The following is a 17,230-nucleotide window of genomic DNA, read 5'->3' as shown; positions in this document are numbered from 1 at the left end:
AACACAAGCTCTGTTTTTACTCAGCAAATTTGTTTTCCTTTTAAGTAGGCTATTAGCCTACAAGTTGCCATGGCGTGCCATGTTCTAGGCTATTGTAGTTTGTAATACTTGTGCCTAAATTTATATAGGCCTAACACATTTAAAATTCTGTCCGTCTGTCTGTCTGTCTGTCTGTCTGTCTGTCTGTCTGGACATTTATGCACAAACATTTATGCACAATGTTATGGAAATTTTACATTTAGATGCGTTTCTTTTACTTTTGTATGGGTACAACTTTTATTAGCATTGAAGATGTATTGTTTACTCATGAGAATTTAAAGGAATATAATCATATAAGCAAAAAGCACATTATTAAAGATATAAAACCAAGCTTTTAGAAATGTTCAAAGTTAGGACAAACTTTCATGAACGAAATGTTCTCTGAGTCATGTGAAGGCTGACAATATGTGTGTGCGCAGTTTCGATCAGCACACGAGATCTGTAGCTAAAAACAGGAAACTTTTTGCTGACATGACAAGTGTTCTGTCTGATAGAAATGATGTTGGACATGAGACCATGAGCACATGAGACCATGAGCTAAGATGTCTGGGTTTAAGGTAACAAAAGGTTTTTTTACACAGGATGTGTTAGGGTATATAACATTGGCGAAAGGGACTAGCCTTCGCCTTCTCATGTCAGATGCTCTCTGCGTGAGAATGCCATGGGCCTTCTCATATCAGACGCTGTCTGTGTGGGAACGTCTTATTTCATGCATGAAATAAAATACTTTGTTTAATCATTTGAGAATCGACTTTGTCTCCTTCATCCAGGTTTTTGAATATTGATAATTTCCACAACAAATGGCGACGAGGATGCGATTGCAACACCGATGATCGTTGTGAGGGGAACAATTGACTGATCATCCCGAGAGAATACTCTACGGCTCAAAATCCTCAATGTTAAAGGGGGGGTACAATGGTGTTTCATGTATTCAGAGTTGTTTACAGTGTTAAAGAGATGGATTCTCATGCTAATAATGGCCAAAGTTTGAAAAGCTATTTTGAACGAATAACAGAGAATTTCTGTGCTGAAAATCATACTTCCGGGTTGCAACACGTTTCGGCTGTTTTTTTTCTATCGTAGATCTAATGACGTAGACCAGAGTGGAACTCCTTATATGAGCATTGCTCTCGGAAAAGCGCGTTCACGCACACGTCGAGCAGAGGAGAGAAAGACCGCGCTCATCGACGCGCTACTACCGGAAATCATCATCAGCAGCGCTAAATAGGAATGGTTGATGTCAAGAATGTCTCCAAAAAAGTGTGTTTTGGGATGTGAGGGAAAGTTTACCTTGTTCAGCTTCCCAAAGAACCCAGTGTTACTGGAACAGTGGATGCAGTTTGTATGTTGTGGATGCTCCCGCTTGACTCTATAGCTCCGCCCACGCCCAGAATCAAGGACCTCGGCTTTTTCCGGATAGAATCGGAAAGCTGTATTTTTATTTTATAAATATGATGAAACTAAAGACTTTTTGGAGATATGAAGGACGCACTATTACTCTATAGGTACTCAAGATTAACATGAGATTGACTGAAACTAAGTATTTTACCCCCCCTTTAAGGAAAGAGAATTGTTCAACTCCTCACGACGACCTAGGTGGACGCAATCCCAAGATTAAAGAACTCACAAACAGTGAGACTCACAAGACGGTGAGAGAAAATTTCTTATGTAGCAAATAAGACAAATTTTGTTGATTGATATTTGCGTATTGAATATTTTTTCCTAATGAGTCACGTTTGGGATAAGCCTGATAGTAAGTTCCCAAACAGGTTTGGGATAAGCCTGATAGTAAGTTCCCAAACAGGTCTGGGATAAGCCTGATAGTAATTTCTCAGACCAGGAAACGTATTAAAATTTCCTTAAAAGGCTAGGGTTTGGGATAAGCCTGATAGTAATTCCCAAACACCAGACATCAATCACTTGTCTGGGAAAGACCTATATTGACGGATATAGGCAAGTTGAAAGACCTTCATCGACGGATGAAGGCAGGGCGTGGTAGCGACGCAAGGAAAATTTAATACGTAAAAGAGAGCGTGGGTGACTGCGCGAGGAAAATTGATAGGTAAAAATAAAATAATAAAAAGAATAAATAAAATACGCAAATATAAATTAACAAAATTAAGTATTATAGGGAAATTGAACAAACAAAATTGTTTAAGTAAAATGGGTAATGAAAATTCAAAAAAGAAGGATGGAGAACAGGTTGATTTCTCGGAGGGTTCATACAAAATAATGGACAAAGCTATAGGGATTTGGTATCATGAATATGTGCCGTATTTGAAAGAAAATTATGGGTTTAATGGGGGTTAAGTATGTCACATTTGACTAAAACTAAAGCAAAATTGGTCGACTCATGTTGTCAAGAAGAAAGACAAGACACATAGAGAAAAGCATCTTAAAAATGACTGTTCTGACATTGTTTCTTCTTCTCCCTATTATTGCATTTTGTTTTGTTTGTTTGTTTTTGTTTTGTGAGAATAAGAGAGGAGGACAGGACGCATCCGGCTCATCTTCCAACTCCTCGCAATCCTAACCAGATTCCAGCCGCCGCAGAAGGACGGGGTCACGCAGTTCCTAACGCACCACACAAAGAACCATACCACCACTCTGCAACCCTCCAGAAAGTGAAAGTAAAGACTTTGTTCTTGGACGGATTGGACAGTGATAGTTCAAAAGCAATTCAAAAGAGCTGTGTCGGATGGCAACTGGCCTCCACAGTAGAAATGAGACGACACGCAAGACATCATGAAAGCACAGCGGAAACTCAACGCAGCCAAGCAAGACAAAGACCTCATGTTGGCCCTGGTGACAATGCAAGGTGTGTATATGGGCAACAACAACTCCAACCATCACCAAATGAACCAGAGAGGCAATGGCAGAGGAGAGGACGTGGTCGGGGAAAAGGACGAAACTGTCAACCATTTCAACAACAACGCAAAGAGCCCTATGATCCAGACAAATGTTTTAATTGTGGACGAAAGGGACATTGGCGTGATGAATGCCCACACGGCAAAGGCAGGGATCAGGCGGATTGAAAGGAGGAGGAGGGGGTGAGCGACGGGGTTCCTGTCTCTCCAGCTGATGAGTATAATTTACCTTTATTTTCTGATTCTGCTCTATGCAATGAAGACTTGCTTGCTAGGGTTTTCTATAAGACTCATATTTCTTTACCCTTGATAGAAATGACGGTTAATGACGTATCTTTACTATTTCTGCTTGACACGGGAGCTTCTAATTTTGTTATTAAAGCCACAGAGTTTGAAAAACCAATTCCACTATCTGGGAAGACGACTTCTTCCAGAGGTGCAACTGGTCATGTGGCCATAGAACCATATTCGAAAACACTTGAGTGTTCAATTGAAGGGGGAAAATAAAAATAAAAATTGAGCATTGTTTTTTTAAATTACTAAGTTATGTCCAGTGAATTTAATGCGAAGGGATTTACTTTGTAAATTGGGTGTTTTGTTCACTGTGATGATCAGGGCTTGACTGCTGACATGAGAATGATGCATGAAATTGAAAGCACAGAGGAAACTCCTCTGTTTGTATATGAATGGCAAATTTCTGACACATGTCTGACCACAAAGGCTCAAGACAGAGTGTTGCCATCTTCTGACTTTATGGAAGACTCAGATTTACATTGCACTTCTCATGTAAGCACTGATCATGATGGTGAATATGCGCAGCGATGATTTAATGTTGACATAGAAATTGTGACGACTGACTATGTGTATTGGACTGACCAATGGTGTGTTTTGAATGTGAAATTGACTGACAAACAGACAGTGTTTTATGACATGGAAAATGCACAAGCCTCATATCGCTGGCCAAACCAGTGAAGGCTGAATGGCGTGACGCGGGTCCCTTCATGGCCAGGTGCCATGAACTGACCGACTGGGTCATGATAGATCAAAAACGACTGATCTGCCAAAGTGAAATTACCGTTTGGTTCAAATAGCCATGTCGTAAAACACAGAAGTTTGAGAGCAGTCACAGTGTTGGATGAGGAAGTGAAACTAAACAGACTGAGTTTAACACAACTCCCTGTCATAACAGACGGGTTGTAGAGAGTTTCCAAAATGATTATGGGCTACTGATAAAAAAAATAAATAAAAAAAAATGATGTAGGTCTGATTGCAGATCGTGAGCCGATTCAAGTAAAGCCTAAATCTGACTATAGGCAAAAGAAAATGCAGTATCCATGAAAAAGGAAGTGGCAGTTTGCAAGTGCCAGGCTCATACGTAGGGTAGTGATGACCTTTCTAAGGAAAACAGGACAACAGAGTGTAGCAGCGAAGGCTGCAGCTCAACTTCCTGTTCAGATAACCATAGCAATACGGCTGAATGAGGAACTAGGTGACAGAAGCGATGCAACAACAACACTCTTCTGCCTATGATAAAGAGAAATGGAGGAAGGCAGGGCGGGAATATGAAAATGGACAATGGCCCAAACCAATAAATAACAAACCATGTTTACCTTCTCATTTTCTTTCAGGTATATGCAAGTTTGATGCATGGATTGGACCATGTCTCAAAAGGGAGGATGTTTACTATTATGCAAAATAACTGATTTACCAAAGTTTTTTTCCACAGTGGCAGCAGATTTTTGCAGCAGATGTTTGATTTGTGGGACTAACAATGTGGGGAGGGGTCAGGCAATGAGACAGGTGGGGCACCCCAGGCCGCAGAGACCATTCTCACATGTAATGCTTGATTATATTGAATTATCAAAATCTGACAAAAAGAGATACTGCATAGTGGCAGTCGACATGTTTTCAGAATGGGTAGAAGCCATGCCAACAACAAAGGCAGATTCAAAAGGAGTGGCAAAACTGCTCCTACAAAAAAATTGTCCCACGATGGGGAAATCCTGAAAAATTATTTAGTGACAATAGCTCACATTTTGTAAACAGTGCAATTTCAATTTGAAACATTTCTGGGTACATCCAGAATGGGGAGGAGCTAACTTACAAGAGAATGAGAAAGAGGGGCTGGGACGCACGAAATCCTCGAACATTGCCTGACACAAGTCGGTGTGAAAATGACATGTTGCAATATTGTGTTGAGCTGGATAAGGTGTTCTGTAATATCTCAAAACAGGTCCAGGCAGCAGTTCCAGAGCCAGCTGAGACGGCCCTGCACAGCATCCGGCCAGGAGAGTTCGTGTTGATAAAGGATCTGAGACGAAAGCATTGGAAGGCGAAAAGGTGACAGGGACCATTCCAGGTTTTGCTGACAACTCACAATGCGGTGAAAGTCGAGGAGAGGGCTTCGTGGATGCCATGGGACGCACTGTCGAGAAGCATCAGCTCATGCGGCTAGCTGCAACGGAAGAAGAATCCCACTCAAAGCTAACGAGTGCCAAACAGAGATCAGACTAACCAGAGACGTGTCATCCCGTAGGTTACCAACTTGAAAACCACCGTCACTGGAGAGCAGACGAATCAATAGTAAGAGACGATCCGGCAATTTTACGAGTGGTCAGAACTGTATCAAGGACTTTGTGGAACTTTAACGGCGTGGGCATTGGAATAACCTGTCTGATCATATCAACTAGACCTGCCCTGAGACCAAAAATACATCGAGAAACGGGACTGATATCGTTCACATAAGAACATTTTCTCGCATGACAAGGTTGTAATGTGTGGCAATAGGTCACTAAATCTTATCCTCTTAATTAGTGTGGCTGTAAGCCTAGCACGAGATGATAGCATATAGAGGTGAAAATGACAAAGGGAAAATGGGGTAAGACCATGTATTTTTGTAAGGATCCATGTCAATGGCAAGATGTGTACGGAGGTAATCAGGGTGCTATCAGAGATGGTCTATGGACCAGGGGCGGGGTATATCTCACTTCAGGGTCATTACATTAGAATGATGCCAGAGTTTTTGGAATTAGAAGAAATCACTGAAAATTTAGGAGAATTAATAGGGCTAATTCCATGTGCAATGTGGCAATTACTGAATGTGAAAAATTCTATAGAAATCAAATCAATATCTTCAAAGAAAGTCAAATGTCAGAACCCATCAGAACACAGCACTAGAGACTTTGGCAATGTATGGGCAGTGAAACGACAATTAGGCGACGTATGTTTATGTAAATTAGGGACCCAACAAGGGGTAATAATGGCTGGTACAGCACACTGTAAAACCACGATAATCATGAATAATAACAAATGTATAACATATTATTTGAAAATATGCAAAATGTTAGGAATCTCTTGTTGTTTGACTGACGTCTATCAAAATGTATCAGACATAATAGAACACATGAAAATGGCCGTAGCTACTCCAGATGAAATGTCATCTTCACTAGATAATTGGTTCTTGGGCCTGCAGGGGTGGACGAAATTGTTAATAAGTACCATTATGCCAATCGGATTTTGATTTTTATTTTTATTTTGATGAATCCATGTTTAATGAATTGTATTTCTAGAATCACTGCAGAGGACGAAGTTAATGTTTTAGTGGCTGATGATGATGAGGAATATGAGAACGAGAGCGAACATGAGTTTGACTAGAAAATTAAGTAACTATGGGGAAAATTTACCTGTTGTAAATTACTATGATTATGGAAAAGTAAATGTCAAATTGTGTGTATGTTCTTTGAATGAACATATGGGGGATTGTTATGGAAATTTTACATTTAGATGCGTTTCTTTTACTTTTGTATGGGTACAACTTTTATTAGCATTGAAGATGTATTGTTTACTCATGAGAATTTAAAGGAATATAATCATATAAGCAAAAAGCACATTATTAAAGATATAAAACCAAGCTTTTAGAAATGTTCAAAGTTAGGACAAACTTTCATGAACGAAATGTTCTCTGAGTCATGTGAAGGCTGACAATATGTGTGTGCGCAGTTTCGATCAGCACACGAGATCTGTAGCTAAAAACAGGAAACTTTTTGCTGACATGACAAGTGTTCTGTCTGATAGAAATGATGTTGGACATGAGACCATGAGCACATGAGACCATGAGCTAAGATGTCTGGGTTTAAGGTAACAAAAGGTTTTTTTACACAGGATGTGTTAGGGTATATAACATTGGCGAAAGGGACTAGCCTTCGCCTTCTCATGTCAGATGCTCTCTGCGTGAGAATGCCATGGGCCTTCTCATATCAGACGCTGTCTGTGTGGGAACGTCTTATTTCATGCATGAAATAAAATACTTTGTTTAATCATTTGAGAATCGACTTTGTCTCCTTCATCCAGGTTTTTGAATATTGATAATTTCCACAACAACAAATAATCTTAAATAACAGTTTAAAAAAGGTGGTCTGCTATATTTCTCAAAGGAAGCGGTCGTTGGCATTATACGAGGACATTCTGAATATTAGCCTATAAAACTAGCTGTCTTAAAAATGCGGATTGATCATTGCAGTTATTCCAGACGCCTCGATCCCGGTGCTATTCGTAGCCTATAGAAATTGTATAATTACGGATTATGAACAGATGTTTTACACAACAAGGATATATTCCCATTGGGATGTTGGGTTTTCATGTTTTATGGGAACCATAATGATTTTATACTGTACACATGTGTTATCCCCTAACTCTAACGTAGCTAACAGTTAGGCCATCTACGGGCATCTAATGTTAAGGACATATATGGTACAGTTCAGCCTATATGTTGATTTTTATTTCCACTTCCCTTTTATCCAAAGAGACGGAACTATTTGCACTATCAATGAGAAATACATCATGCTAAAATAATCTGTCATAGCCTACTGTAGCTCACATTAATGGGGTCGCTGGAACATACTTCTGCTTCAAATATTGTGCAACTTAAAAGTGAGTGGTGGTTTCAGACATTATTTGATCAAAGTGCAATAATGTTAGTGCCGCACTCGTACTGACTCTTATTCTGCCGACAGAAAGAAAAGCTCGTACTGAAGGCGGAGCGGTTTGACCAATCAGATGAAAGGGGCGTTTCAGCGCCGCCCACATGCGCGGACGAAATATCGAACCCATAAACCGATTTGTAAACCACAAACGAAAAATGAAAATTCGAGCCAAAATCTAATTTTTCGTTTTTTAAACTAAACAAAAAAACGAATAAACAAGCTGTTTTTTCATTCCTCGTTATTCCATTCCAAATAGGAAATGAAATGATCGGATGATACACGGACCTGTGTCAAAGTCAAGCAGGAGATGATACAATTTAAATGCACTATATGATTTCAATATTCATAAGACGTGATTACATAAATAGGCTATTGCCTGATTTCATGTTGTAGATTATCAGATATCAAACCCATTAATTCATAGATCAGATACAAAAAAAGAGTAGAAATGCTTAAATGCTTTTTAAATGTGTTTTTTGGTTGTCAGCAGTTTGTTACAAGGGAAGTGCGGTTTCCTCCGCTGATGTCTATCGCGCACGGACCAATGAGCGCGCGCGCTGCGCAGCATAAACAAGTGCCTGCATGCGAGAAGAAGCACATTTCTGACCACAGACAGTGAGTGAGACATCAGAAGCTATCCGGAATCTGTCACGACAAACCACATCTCTTATCTTCAGTACTTGTAAGTTTATTTATATAGCCCATTTCAAAATGCTTTGCATATAAATTATTCAAATTAAAAGAAAAACGTATGTATTATTTGGATAGTCCATTAAGACACAATACGTTGACCGTGTTCGTTTGGGGTCATTTAATATAAACATTTTCTTGCAGTGAAATAAATCGGCTCGTGATGGACGGGTGCACAAAGATGTGTAAATATTTCCTGATCTTGTCTACCACTATGTTTGCTGTGAGTATTATGTCTAAATTTTTATTCATATTCACTGGTCTCCTTTGATAACGTCCTATAAATGTAATAAACACATGCAAGCAGACACGTGCACACATAGAAATCAAAGGAAGCTTGACCACTTGCTCCTTTTCTTCCTTGAGAAGTGCCCTTTTTTCTGGAGTGCTTTTAGGGCTGCGGGAATAAAATCTATTCATATATGAAATTCATATTGTGAATTCACAAATTTAAAAAAAATCGATTTTCTAAAGTGTTACACCTGTTTAACTTTGCAGCACTACTTAAAGGTATTGAGGTTAATCACAATAAACAAGGAAGGAACAAGGAAGGACTCAATGCGGGGCTCGTGCTGACGGACACACCTAAAGCGCGTGCACAAATGCGCCTCTCACATGTGTTGCTACATGGCTTGTGGCAAAAATAATTATTAGACAAACAGCATCACATCATAAGAGACATCAGGATCCAAATTGTATTTCAAAAGATGTTTATTCTCTTGAAAGAGGATTGGTCACACTTTAAAAGTATATAAATGAAATGGTTAGCCTATAAAATAAACATCTTAATTTAAAGTTCAAAAACCATTTAAATAAATGTCTTACTAAAAATCTACTGAAGCAGCTTAGATAAAAATCATCTGACATGTTTTAGGGAGCTGAAGGAAACAGGGGCACGCGCGTCTGTGTGTGTGAGAGAGTTTGTGCGCGCCCCCTCTGACAAGATCACACTCTGTCGCACGGTGAAACTGAGAAAGAGAGTTTCTACATTCAAAAAACATTCTTTACAGGTATTTAAATGCTAATAATATAAAATAAACATCTTACTAATTTAAGTAAAGTTGAAAAAAACATTCTTTAAAGGTATATAAATGAAATATTTATAAAAATAAACATCTTACTAATTTAACTAAAGTTCAAAACCATTCAGTTCTTTAAAATAAATATCTTACTAAAAATCTACTGAAACAATTATTTAACAAAAAATAAATAAATCCATCTTACATTTTTAGAGAGTTGAACATAGCTCCATAGCTGTCCATACATTTAAAGTTGTAAAACAAAAGATCCTGAAGTGTTTCTCTCTCATGCTAACCCCTGAGTCAGAGGGGGAGTGTGTGTGTGTGTGTGTGCATTTAAGGAATTAATTTGATTAATTATTAGTCAATTCTAATTTGTTAAATGTAATTAATAATATTGCTTGTAATCTGTTGCCTCATTTTTATTAATTAAATATAAATAAAATCTATGTTTTATTTTTTACAGTGGAATTAATTTGATTAATTATTACTCAATTCTAATTTGTTAAATTTAATTAATAAAATTGCTTGTAATCTGTTGCCTCATTTTTATTAATTAGATATAAATAAAATCTATGTTTTCATTTTTACAGTGTGTGTGTACTCGTCTAAGTGGGGACCTTGGTGTCGTTACACACACACCAACAGGGGACCGCCGAGCCAAGTGGGGACATTTTTCAAGTCCCCTGTTGGTCATGCTTTAAAACATGTTAAAATCATCTAAAAACGCTCTGGTGAATTTTTAAAATTTTTGGCCAAGTGGGGACCTGGAGGTGTGTGTGTGTTTAAGCCCATACTCAGCAGCGCTCCTGTATGCTGGAGCAGGAACTGCAATGGCCCATTAACACACGTCGTTCACACTTCTCTATTGTTTGAATGGCTTGCTGTGCCAGAGAGCCTCTGAGACTGTAGAGCTGCTGTTTACAGTTTTTCTCAGTCGCTTTGGTGCATTTCTCACATCACTATTTACATTTGCACAACAGTTAGTTCAACCTCCACAACATTTAGTCATTTGTGCACATCATAGTAGCAGTTTCTCATTCCTTCCAACAAATTGCAAATGCTTTTGGACATGCATCAATTGCTTTCATACAACTCTCTGCTGTTTTATAACATTATCATTTGCTTATGTCATGTCAGTCAAAATTAACTATACTTGTGAATGCTGAATATTCATTCCATATAAAACTAATAGTCCTCCTTTCATTGCTTGAGTCATTACATACAAAAATGTTGAACTAGTTGTCAAACTTTCACTGATGCGAAGGGGCGTGTGAAGCATTAGTTGCAACCAATGATAAGCCACTTCTCTACAATCACTGTCAGAGCTGAATCCCATAAACCCCCACTTTACAAGCATATATGAACCAAGCAGGACATAGTGTGTACCATTTCTACAATTCTGTGACACAGAAATGGAAGGCCAGCCTCGTGGAAGAGGGGTGAGGGTGCAGGACGGGGACGAGGACGGGGAAGGGGAAGGGGAAGAAGAGGCCAAGTACATAGGCGGATCCCTGATGAAATCAGGGGTACAATTGTGGATCAATTGTGGTACAAATGTTAGGGGTACAACAGGGGTACAAATGTTGTCAATCACGGCCTCACAATGAAACATCTGCTGACTTTGTTAGACACTCTTTACAGGGACATAATCCCTGAGAATGAGAGGGGTCTAACTGGAGACCATCTGAGCAAGCATGTTGCTGTTCTGGATTGCATTGCAAGAGATGATATTCGCTGTGATGCAGATGAAATTATGTGGCCAGACAGAGAGGAACGTCTGGATGTGCATGAATGATTACAGTACTATGTATGTTGTATGTTCAGTTCCAATATGTACTGCAATATTGTTTACAGTTGTGCACAGCTCTACCCAAAGGGAGTTTATGTTTGTTGTAAATAAGGGTGTATTTTTTCTTTTGCACAATGCTGTGAACAAATTAGAATTGCAAAAAGCATATGCAGTAAAAATGTGAAATATTCAGTGTCTTGTAGTTACCTCACTAAATACAGTAATGTGTAACTTTACTGTATTTTTCAAATGGCTGTGCAAATAGTATATAGTGCTGTCTTGAGCATTTTCAGGTAGTGTCACCAATATCTGACTTTTTTGCATTGGAAAACATTTACAGAGTAAATTGTCATAATGAAAACATGACAAAGCCATTTGACTATCTTGTTCATAAGCAATGGTGTCAGGACTTTTTATCTTGATGACACTGACACTTTCATTGACATGAATACTTGCTTTTGAGGAATGAGCGATCCATTTTGAGCAAGTGACACGCTTTTGCAGGTTATCAACTAGGTTTTGCAGTTTGTACTAATTGTTTTGAGAACTGCATTATAGTTAAAGTTAGGCATTTCTTTGGCCAATCTGCAAAAAAAATTCTTACCAATAGATTTTTTTACCATGTGTTCCTATAGGTGTCTAGTAACACCTCCCAATTTATCCACGGCCAAATCCTCGGGGAAACGCCTGGAGAGGCCATCAAAGTTGGGGTGCCCAGAGGGCCCGGGTACCAAGAAAAAAAAAAAAATTCTTAAAAATCAATATTAGCTTTTGAGATGTCTAACTATGGGTTTTTAGGGGTGCTGAATCTATCCCAGCCATTAGTTTTGAGTAAAAATGACTCCAAATCCATACAAAATCCATAAAAATGTTTAAAACCATTAAAAAAACAAAACTTCCTAAATCAGTTTAAAATTTACCAAACCTCATCCAACTCCCCTGCATCTCCCTCACTCCTGTTATCATCTGGCTGGTTGATGTTCTGGCAAGAGTTACCATGAAAGTTCCCACAAACAGAAATACACTTGAATCCTAGCTGCACCTGAGAGTGTCAAAGTCCAGTTGCAGCTGACAAACTTCAGAAGGTGGTCCGGTGCAATGGGACCACCTCTGTTGTAGGGACTGGTGCATAACCTTGTTCTCCTTGTTTCCATCCATACTCAAGGACATCCAGTTATGGACTTTGTCAAGTCAAGTCACCTTTATTTATATAACGCTTTTTACAATACAGATTGTATCAAAGCAGCTTCACAGTGATAATATGAAAATAATACAACAAAGTTTGCTTCTAGAAGAACATTGCGTCATCGTCCACCTTAAGTAAGGTAGATCAATAATATTGTTGAATATTAAATGTCCCCAACTAAGCAAGCCAACAGCCAAGGCAACAGTTGTAAATAACCAAAACTCCATCAGTGACAGAATGGAGAAAAAAGCATTGGGAGATCCCAGGCTCAGTCGGGGGCCAGTTCTCCTCTGGCCAATCAGTGAACAGTGTATGATTATGATTCAGGCAGCATTACAGGTCAGTTATGACACAAACTAGTGAGCAAAGTCAGATTGGATCAGAACATTTATCCAGTTCCATCTGGTTGGAGGTCGGAGTCATCACGTCGGTATGTAGACGGGTTTGTTGAGGATCAGTGCTGATGGCTGTCGTGTCGATGAGGCCTTCACAGGGCTGATGAGGGATGCTTTGTGGATGGGCCCAGGCGCAGGTCCATCCTCTGATCTGGATACGGCCCGGATTCAGCTGACTTCAGTAAACAGGAGAGAGACTAGTTGACTAGTGTAGCAGACTTTATAGCAGTAGCCTATCTCTGGTCTGGAGATATGCCCGCAGAGAGTGCTGTGCTGCAGCTCCTGTAGTCGGAGGCAGTTTCTCAGGCTTGATGCTCCCGACTGCGGCCCGGACAGTTGAACAGTTCGCAGCCAGCTTTGATGATGTCACTTTTCTTGGCTCTGATGTCATTGAACACATCCATGGCCCCCTCTGCTTTGTCAGTCTTGCAGAGCTTGGTGAGCAAAGTTGGTTTGCTAAACCCAGAAATTGCTGATACGGTATCGCAGCCAGAGAAGCTGTGTAGGAAGATCAGGTATGTAACAGAACCTCTCCGGGAGGGCCACCCGGATCTTTCCAACATCGTAAGATGTGTCTTTAGCTGTTGTGAGAAAAACGGGGTGGTTTGCCCTATGATGGACCAGCATAACCATAACGACGGTGTCCTCGGCCCTCACTTCAACAGAGGACTCTATTGCCTCATTTAGTGATGCACACACGATAGAAGTGTCAGCATCATCAGAGCATTGGTGTACACTGATCCTACTTTGTATCAGAACAGTTTTCCCATCCATCTTGGCCTGTATGGCTCTGCCAACCTCCTCTGCCTGATCAGCATTGACTGAGTCCCCGGGAGTGCTGCTGAACCCCGTAGAGAAAGATACCAGAGTCTTCCTGTCACGTATGGAATCGAAGGGGTTGACTTCCTCCAACCATCCAACTATGGCGTTAACAACATCATTGTCTTTCTCCATCTGGGCTGTTTACTGAGCTGAAAACTGTTCTGGATACAATGGAAACCAAGCACAAGGTCAAGTCATCAGATCTGCTCCCAAAATCAATGGAGAGAAGCACCAACGGATTACTGTGATCTTTGACGGATACGGTAGCTCCACCAAGGACCATGACCACCTGAGACGTACAAAAAATGCATGCTGTGACATTCAGATTCGTTCAGACTTCAAAAACATTGTTCCACGGGAAAAGTTCCTTGACAACAAGCACAACAAGGCCCAGCTCATTCTGCTCCTTCCTGAGACCTTCCAAAGAAGTAGGATCAGTGTACAACAATGCTCTAATGCTGACACTTCTATCGTGTGTGCAGCACTAAATGAATCAATAGAGTCCTCTGTTGAGGTGAGGGCTGAGGACACAGACGTTATGGTTATGCTGGTCCATCATAGGGCAAACCACCCGGTCTTCCTCACAACAGCTAAAGACACATCTTACCATCTTGACTGAAGACACAGGCGTGGAGTCGGCTATCTTGTCTGAAGAAACAGGCATAGACACAGGTGTAGAGGCGGCCATCTTGTCCGAAGACACAGACGTCGAGGTGGCCATCTTGTCCGAAGACACAGGCGTGGTGACGGCCATCTTGTTCGAAGACGAGGGCTCAGGCGTGGCGGGCATGCCGTGAAGAAGCTCTGGAAAGGTGGTCTCGGCAGGACGAGACTCCGGAAGGGTGGTCACGGCTGGACGAGACTCCGGAAGGGTGGTCACGGCAGGACGAGACTCCGGAAGGGTGGTCACGGCTGGACGAGACTCCGGAAGGGTGGTCACGGCTGGACGAGACTCCGGAAGGGTGGTCACGGCTGGACGAGACTCCGGAAGGGTGGTCACGGCTGGACGAGACTCCGGAAGGGTGGTCACGGCTGGACGAGACTCCGGAAGGGTGGTCACGGCTGGACGAGACTCCGGAAGGGTGGTCAAGACTGGACGAAACTCCGGAAGGGTGGTCTTGGCGGGACGAGACTCTGGACTGGCGGCCATGACGGGGCAGATCCGATGAGGCTTTGGTGTGCTGGCGAGCGGTGTGAGTACTGGAGTTGCCAAAGGGGGCATGACATGAACTGGCTCAGGCTTAGGAGATACTGTGAGCTTGCGGGGTTCCTCATCCGCAAAGCCCACAGTAAATGGCGAACCGCTCAATAAAAGGGCAAAGCCAATATATTGCACTAGAGTGTAGTGAGGGGTATCGTCAGGCATGAGGAAATGAAGAAACTTATTAAGTCCATGGCCAAATATGTCCTTTAAGACAGCATCATTAAAGTCCACCCCATGGCAAAGCTCACAAAACTCCTTCACATATTCCTCCATCGGACGGTTACCCTGGCGGAGGCGGAAGAGACAATCTGCTGGATCCATGTTATGATCAGTTCTTCTGTCACGGTAGTTTGAAGCAGAGGAGGAAGCAGGATCCATGTGCAGCATTACTTTATTAAATAAACTTATAACTACATAAATATAGACTCAGACTCAGGAACAAGACTCAACAGGGTTGACCAGAACAAACAACGTTAAGAACTGACAAAGATTGAAACTAGACACAGGGCGTAAATACAGAAGTAGACAAGCTAAACAAGAAAACAAGAGGGCGTGGCTAATAGGAAACACCTGGGGAGACTAATAAACATTAAACATAATGGGGAGCTGCTAAACATGGAACAAGACGGGAACACTGACTAGAATCATGACAAGGAGAGGCTACTAAATCATTTTTATTAATGTAATGTGACGGCACATCCGTATTTCATATTTTCCTAATGTCTTGTACCGTTAAACATGTGGATGAATAATCATATGCAAATGATACGCAGATGAGGATATGCATAGTAAAACTAGGCGTTGTAAGGTTATTTCGGGGAGGAGACGCATGTGTGCACAGTCTTCCGCTGACTGGGATTTATAAAGTGAATTCTGCGCCGGTTCTGGCATACGCACGGTTTTATAAGTCTGAATTTTTTTGGCTTTCGGGGTGTACACTAATGCTCTGATGATGCTGACACTTCTATCGTGTGTGCATCACTAAATGAGGCAATAGAGTCCTCTGTTGAGGTGAGGGCCGAGGACACTGACGTTGTGGTTATGCTGGTCCATCATAGGGCAAACCACCCGGTTTTTCTCACAACAGCTAAAGACACATCTTACGATGTTGGAAAGATCCGGGTGGCCCTCCCGGAGAGGTTCTGTTACATACCTGATCTTCCTACACAGCTTCTCTGGCTGCGATACCGTATCAGCAATTTCTGGGTTTAGCAAACCAACTTTGCTCACCAAGCTCTGCAAGACTGACAAAGCAGAGGGGGCCATGGATGTGTTCAATGACATCAGAGCCAAGAAAAGTGACATCATCAAAGCTGGCTGCGAACTGTTCAACTGTCCGGGCCGCAGTCGGGAGCATCAAGCCTGAGAAACTGCCTCCGACTACAGGAGCTGCAGCACAGCACTCTCTGCGGGCATATCTCCAGACCAGAGATAGGCTACTGCTATAAAGTCTGCTACACTAGTCAACTAGTCTCTCTCCTGTTTACTGAAGTCAGCTGAATCCGGGCCGTATCCAGATCAAAGGATGGACCTGCGCCTGGGCCCATCCACAAAGCATCCCTCATCAGCCCTGTGAAGGCCTCATCGACACGACAGCCATCAGCACTGATCCTCAACAAACCCGTCTACATACCGACGTGATGACTCCGACCTCCAACCAGATGGAACTGGATAAATGTTCTGATCCAATCTGACTTTGCTCACTAGTTTGTGTCATAACTGACCTGTAATGCTGTCGAATCATAATCATACACTGTTCACTGATTGGCCAGAGGAGAACTGGCCCCCGACTGAGCCTGGGATCTCCCAATGCTTTTTTCTCCATTCTGTCACTGATGGAGTTTTGGTTATTTGCAACTGTTGCCTTGGCTGTTGGCTTGCTTAGTTGGGGACATTTAATATTCAACAATATTATTGATCTACCTTACTTAAGGTGGACGATGACGCAATGTTCTTCTAGAAGCAAACTTTGTTGTATTATTTTCATATTATCACTGTGAAGCTGCTTTGATACAATCTGTATTGTAAAAAGCGTTATATAAATAAAGGTGACTTGACTTGACAAAGTCCATAACTGGATGTCCTTGAGTATGGATGGAAACAAGGAGAACAAGGTTATGCACCAGTCCCTACAACAGAGGTGGTCCCATTGCACCGGACCACCTTCTGAAGTTTGTCAGCTGCAACTGGACTTTGACACTCTCAGGTGCAGCTAGGATTCAAGTGTATTTCTG

General features: G+C 41.3%; 1 protein-coding gene across 3 annotated transcripts in view; it reads left to right on the top strand.

The window, feature by feature from the left end:
- Nucleotides 1–225: 225 nt before the first annotated feature.
- LOC307003727 (CD9 antigen-like) overlaps nt 226–17,230 on the top strand; it is a 42,439-nt gene continuing 25,434 nt past the window's right edge. For 2 of the 3 annotated variants that reach the window (XM_079622477.1, XM_079622475.1), the window contains exons 1-2: nt 8,379–8,570; nt 8,723–8,801. In XM_079622477.1, the coding sequence (XP_079478603.1) occupies nt 8,742–8,801 (60 nt within the window). In that variant the 5' untranslated portion in view covers nt 8,379–8,570; nt 8,723–8,741. Of the gene's footprint in view, nt 597–2,521; nt 7,044–8,378; nt 8,571–8,722; nt 8,802–17,230 lie in introns of those variants that run through there. The other variant, XM_079622476.1, reaches the window with a different exon arrangement.

The sequence above is a fragment of the Phoxinus phoxinus genome (genome assembly GCF_949152265.1).
Source record: "Phoxinus phoxinus genome assembly, chromosome: 1".
Taxonomy (NCBI): Eukaryota; Metazoa; Chordata; class Actinopteri; order Cypriniformes; family Leuciscidae; genus Phoxinus; species Phoxinus phoxinus.
Note: the sequence above shows the minus strand (reverse complement) of the source record. Positions and strands in the feature narration are given on the sequence as shown.